Below are 6,575 nucleotides of genomic sequence, written 5' to 3' on the forward strand. Positions count from 1 at the left end.
GGGCCGCCCCTGGCCGCCGGGCGCCTCCTCGCGCCTCGGCCGCGCGGCCCTCTGCGGGCTTGCCGGGCGCTCGCTCTGCTCCCCGAGGCGCTGCTTCTTCTGGCCGCCGGCTGAAAGCTCCTTTGGTTTCCTAACGTCTTGTTCCCTTTTGATATCCCAAGTTGGGTCTGGGCTTATCTGGTGGGAAGGGTCGGAGGGTGGGGCGGGATGTGATGGAGAGAATGGCGAGAGGACGTCTTCGAGGGAGACGCCTACTTCCGGCAGATCTGGGGAGGTGGCAGTGGGAGAACTCCAGGAGGTGGGTTCGTCTGTGGGACACAAAGCACGGGTGTTAGCAGCGGCGCCGCGCAGGGTTTCCACGCTCCCGCCACCTCTCACTAGGCCAAGTACAAGGGCAGGCAGCCAGGGGGCCACTGCTTTCAAGGGTTCCAAGCCCCTGCCACCCCCACCCTCACTGCCAAGAGGGCAGCCAGCGCGCCTCCGTGATTGTGCAGGTCCCCCCTGTCCTCAGGTTGACAGAACTGGGAGGTCATTGCAAAACCCTAGCCTAATCGCACTACTTCGACGCCTTCTAACTTCGTGGGTGTGTCATCAGGTCTGATAGTTTTGTTACGGACATCTGACGTGTCAGCACTTAGATCAGTGGTTCTCAAACTCGAGTATTCATCGGAATCACCTGGGTGGTTGTGAAAACTACAGATTCCCAGAGGATTAGGCCCTGAGATTCCAAAGGCATGGGGGCCAGGAATTTCTCTGCATTTTAAACGGGCAGCCAGCTGATTTTTAAAAAGAGAACCAATCTTTGAGAAACACTGGTTTGGGTCGTCTCGAAGTTGAGAGAGTGACTTTCTCAAACATTAGGTGTCACCCAAAGCATAATTCTTAGCTACCGCCTGATAATCTCAGAATTTGGGTAAATCCATCTAAAAACGATCACTGCTGTCTTTTACAAATCATTGTCCTTGATTCTTTTTAGTAGTTCGAACATTTTGCAAGTCCCCAGGACTAAGATAAATGATTATTTCTAGGAAGCCCAGTTTCAACATTTAAACAGTTTTCAACATTTAGGATTTAAACTCTCTACTTCCAAAAAGGATTTGAGGCAATTTACAGCATCAAAACATATATAAAACAGAATGATAAAAATGAGAAAACGAAAAAAAATTTTTTTTTTTAAAGCAACCACTGATCAGAACCCAAATAGAAGGAGAAATATGTTAGGAATCTGAGATGAGTTAGTTACTACTTCTGAGCACTAAAATTACCCTTAAGTTTATGGCTGCTAAGGCAAAATTAAAACAGGGAAATCCAATACAGTGGACCCTTGATATTTGTGAGGAATACGTCCCAAGACCTTTGGGAATCCCCAGGTTTTGGAATACCATTCTAGAGTGCAGTTTTTCTCCATAGAATTTGTATATGGTCATGAGCGGGGAACACGAAGCCACAGATATATTTGAATGCTGAGTGGCAGGCGAGGCTCCTTCAGTAGCTTAGAGATTCAGTTCCACACACCAGCCTCAGTGCAGTGATTCAAATTCTTGCATCTGTAACATTGTATGTCAAAGACCCTAGGGTCCTTGGGTATACTCAATCCATGAATGCCAAAGGCTTCCTTTGTTTTAAAGTTGAGGATTCTTATATTGTACCTTTGATAATATAAAGAGATAAAAGGAGGAAGAGGGCAATGGGGTTGACAGTTCCAATGATGCTGTCCACCTTTAGCGTATCCAATCACAGTTATCAAAAAGTATCTATTTGGTGTGAAATTTGAATGGAGTATTTAAGGCACAATGCCTCTTCTTTCTGTAAACTGATGTCCATTATTTTCACAGAGTGAGTGAAAAAATCCTAGGAAAGGTATCTGAAGTTCTGGACTGGAATCCTGCCTCTGACATATACCAGCCATGTAATCTTGGACCAATCACTTGATTTCTCTGAGCCTTCATTTCCTCCTTTATAAGATGAGGATAAAGTGTCTACCTCGCAGAGGTGAGATAAGGGAAATCACCTCCTAAGGGAAAAGCTCCCTACAGTGGGAGAGTTATGATGATTATTTGTACAGTGCTGAGTCAGATTTTTCTTAGATGCTCCAGTGACTGCCTACTTATAGTCTGGGCTCCCCTGGAAGCCATATTAACTAACACACTTGCAGGTAAGGTTTTGAATAAATACAGTAAGTCATTCATTCACATATGCTATGATTCCCAGCTATGGTTTTGCTATACCTCAGGTATCCTTGGTTTCCTAAGAATATTCTGAAATCTTCAAATGCAAATGCCTTCCATGACATTTGGAATATGTTCTACTGGAATACGTTGGCTGGGTTAAAGTATTAAAATCAAACTAACAAATGATAGACTGTGACAGCTCCACCAATATAGGAAGATATTGCTGGAAATAGTTAAAAGTGGTGTTCAAAAGGCCTACCTTATAACTAGAGGGTAGTTTGTGCAATGATAAGCTCTGACTTGGACCATGGTAATGATATTTTACATTTTAATAGCTCTTTTCCCCACCATTACATCACATATGTTAGAGTCAATTAGCTGGCCTCAAATTACTTCTGAGATACAGGGAGAAAGTTGGTATTATTCACACCATTTCCTGAAGGAGGAATTGAAGCAGAGAGAGGTTAAGTAACTTGACCAAGATTATAAAATGGGCTGGCCAGGAATAAAATTTTGGGTTTCTTTGCTCTTTTTACTTGCTGAGAAAATTGTCCTAAGATGTCACCTTGCAAAGAGGATCAAAGCATGTGAAATGGGAAGTGCTCAGTGGCTACTGTTGATCAGCGGGAAGTGGATCTCATCATTGAACAGGATACTTAGCATTTGCTTCTGTACATCTTATAATGATAAACAGGAAGGTGAAATTATTCACAAGTACAAAAGGATTCTTCTTACTGTAAAAAGATTTTTCAAGAGTTTGTTTATAGATCATTAAATCCTTAACAGTAGAAACTAAAAGCGAAAATCTTCCAAGCCACTGTTGATAAGAATATTAATCAGAAATTAAAATTTAACTAGATCATAAAGTAAAGTGATTAAAAGATGGGTATTTATGTGTGTAGTTTAATATTTTTCACTTTTCTGGATAGGAATTGTCCACTACAATACTAGACGTGGTATATGAGTGAGGCAGGAACCTGCAAAGCCCCTAAAGCACCAAGTGCCTCTTTACCAGGCAGCCCTCGTAACCACCTTGTCCTATCACCTGCCTCATCAAGGTGACAGGAATTCACCAATTGTAGTGGATAGGAAGAGCCCTTCTGTAACATTTCAAACTCAAATTTTAATGAAATCTTAACCTGCAATAACCAGAAAAATTAACCAAATTTAATTCTGGTTCTCTCAGACCTCATTTTGTTTTGTTTTGTTTTTCTTTTTGAACCTGGGCACTGGCTACAGTGTGTGATCATGTTCATTTACGAGGTGGTTGCTGAGGAAGATGTGCGCCACGACATCCTTCCTGTCTGAGAGGTTCTAAGTAGAATTAGAAATAGCAGAGACACATCCCAAAAAGATGAAATTAACCAGGTGGGCCTGCTGGAATTTTTGCAGCCCCTTTGTCCCAACAATTCCCCCATGCTCATTGGCTGAAACCAGAAAGGCCTTTCAGTTCAAACTGGCTTCTCCCACCTGCCCTTTCCCACCCCACCCCAGTGAAGCCACTCTTGTGAATGTCATCAATGTCTTTGGTGCTGTCAAATCAGAGGACACCTCTATGTATTCATGGTAATAAACTTTATCTTGCCATAGTCCACACAGCGGACTATTCCCTCCTAGAAACAAAATGGACTCTTGGCTTCCATAACACCCCATTTCCTGCTTTTTATCCTATCTATCTGGCAGTTCCTTCTCAATTTACCTTGCAGATTTCTCTTCTTTGACCTGACCTCTAAATGTGGCATTCCACAGGGCTTAATCTTCTTTCTCCATAGTCTCTCTTAGGTGTTCTCACCTGTCCATGTAGCTTTTATATAACAATAACAATACTCCAAAATGAATTCTTCAGCCCAATGAATACTGCTGAGCTCTATGACAGTATAGCCACCTGCCTACTTGACATCTCAGCTTGGCTAGTTCATTGGCACCTTGAATTTAACGAGTCCAAAATGGAAACCTCTTTACCCCAAGCCTATTCTGCACTCTCCCTCTTATTTCCCCATCTTGGTGAATGGCACAGCCATCACCGGGAGTCCTCCTTGGTTCCTTCCTCTTCCTCACACCACAGATCCAATCCACTTGCAAGTCTTGTTGGTCTTTTCTTCAAATATACCTGGACTCTGTCAGCTTTACCTTCACTTTCACCACCTTAGTCCAAGATATAGGGAAGACCCTGGAAAAAGGCAGGACCCGATGCCACTCAGCCAGTGTGGACTGCCCAAGATAATCACACTTAAAAGAAGGCTACACTGTGGGCATCTTTCATAAACCCTTGGGACATTGTTAAAGATACACTGGAAAAATGACTTTTAGTGCTGTTTGGAAAAGAGAAGTTAGTGTAGGATAAACCACACCTTCTCCCCTCAGCTCAGAGCCCAGGACAACTAACCTACCCTACCCAAGGGATGGGCCTACCGAGCTATCATTTCTCACAAGGACTGCTACAATAATGCAGCATTCTCTTTGCTTCTACTCTTGCCTACCTCTAATAATTATCCATTCAACATCCATAACAATCTCTTTGTGCATAAATTAGATGATGCCATTCCCCTGCTTAAAATTTTCAGTGGATTCCCACTGCTCTTTAATTAAAATCCAAAATTATTAACACGGCCTACAAAAGACTATGTGGTCTGGCCCCTGCCAGCCTCCCAGCTTCACTTCTCTTCATTCCCTATTCACCCCAGTTCCTCAAATGCATCAAAGTCATTCTCTATTTTGAGATGTCATTGCTGACTCCTTTACCAGAAAGGCTCTCCCCAACTTTGCGGTTGGTGAGTTCTTTTTCATTCTTTAGGTCTCTAAGTTTCACCCCAATTCACAGGAGATACTCTGCCCTCCTCAACAGCATTCTGTTTTTTTCTCATAGTATTTATAATTTGTAATTATGTATTTGCTTACTTATTTGATAAACATCCATCTCAACTACTAGACTGTAAGCTTCATGAGGGGAATGACCATATTGGTTTTGTTATTAAGTGTACTTAATACCTAGCATAGTACTTGACACAAAATAAGTGCTAAATTAATATTTGAAGGACAAATAAATCTATTCCACAAATAGAAATGGAAGACTTAAAACCAAATGCCTGTTTGAGGGAACACTTGAGGGCGAAAGATTTTCATTTAAATGATAATCTGTCAAAACTTGGTTTGTGTCTGTGGCTTTGATTAGTTTAGGAGGGAGGACAGTGGTGAAATGGCAATGTATATTTGAAGTGGGGAAGAAGATAAACAAGTTTGGTGGGAAGAGTGCAGAAAGAGGAAGCCAGTGACATGAAGTACATTGGGAAGAGTTCTCAGCTTTCATCAGTGGCCCCTGGGATGGAGAGGGACAAAGAGAAGCTCTGGCTCCAAGGGCACTCAGGGTCCTCTCAGTTTTACAGATGTTCTTTCCTTTGTTAATCTGATCAGCTGCAATGTTGTTATGACTTTTCTTAAAGGAGCTTCACACCTGGGGAGTCATTAATCAACATGCTAGTGAATGTCCAGATGAACCCCCAGGTGAACCCCCAGGTAAGACAGACCATAAATATCTTACATTCCATTGTGGGAAAAGCGAATCCCTCTCCTAAGTTAGGATCAGGTTTCTTACCCCCTCTGCTGTCTGTTCTAACCAGTTTGGATCTCTCCTAGAAAATAGACTGATCAATTATTATTATTACATATTATTACCCTATATACCCACAAATTATACACACACACCATTATGTTTGATTTAAAACATGTACAATTCTTTAAATTGTCTTGTAGAGCCCAGCAATATTGAAAAATAAAATGCACTCCTTCTATTTCATATGCCAGAGATTAAAAACAACAACAACAACAAACCTCATCTACAGAGACTATGTTTCAACAGCCTGTTCATTTTATGGCATATAACCCAGGTGGCAGTAACCAGAGAGCTGGCCAGCAAGGAATAAACTGTTTATTGCAGTAAGTTGGTTTTCTCAGGTGGCGCTTATCTCCAACTAGAAACTGGTCCACGAGAGGACAGTGCAGCTTGAATCAAGGAAGAGTTCACTTCCACCTGTGCTGAAGGGTAAGTGAGCCCACCCTGGAAGGGAGCCTGCTTCCTGCTCCACGTCTCACCTATGGCCTGAGGCTTCCAGCTTCAGCTGGGTGGTCCCCCAAACTCCCAACAGGGGTTCCTGCACTGCTTTCTTCTCTTTGATACAAAGCTTGGACTCAGGGTCCAGTGAATGCTTTTAAAATTCAAGTGTCGAGGAAGATAATAATAGTATTACTACTATTGGTACTACTAATAATTGGAGTATCCCACACTGATTAGGTGCTTACTAGGTACCAGGCACTCTTCTAAGCCCTTGAATTTATTAACTCTTATTAATACATGTAAACGTGCACATTTTCCAGTTGAGGAAACTGGCACAGAGAGGTTAAGTAACT

At 42.3% G+C, this 6,575-nt stretch overlaps 1 protein-coding gene across 1 annotated transcript in view; it reads right to left on the reverse strand.

Annotated features, from left to right (window-relative positions):
- The window catches only part of MAGI2 (membrane associated guanylate kinase, WW and PDZ domain containing 2), a 650,884-nt gene that overhangs the window by 9,943 nt on the left and 634,366 nt on the right, over window positions 1–6,575 (reverse strand). Inside the window, exon 21 of the mRNA XM_004390069.1 lies at window positions 5–308. Coding sequence (XP_004390126.1) covers window positions 5–308 — 304 coding nt within the window. The remainder of the gene's footprint in view (window positions 1–4; window positions 309–6,575) is intronic.

Source organism: Trichechus manatus, unplaced genomic scaffold (genome assembly GCF_000243295.1).
Source record: "Trichechus manatus latirostris isolate Lorelei unplaced genomic scaffold, TriManLat1.0 scaffold00280, whole genome shotgun sequence".
NCBI lineage: Eukaryota > Metazoa > Chordata > Mammalia > Sirenia > Trichechidae > Trichechus > Trichechus manatus.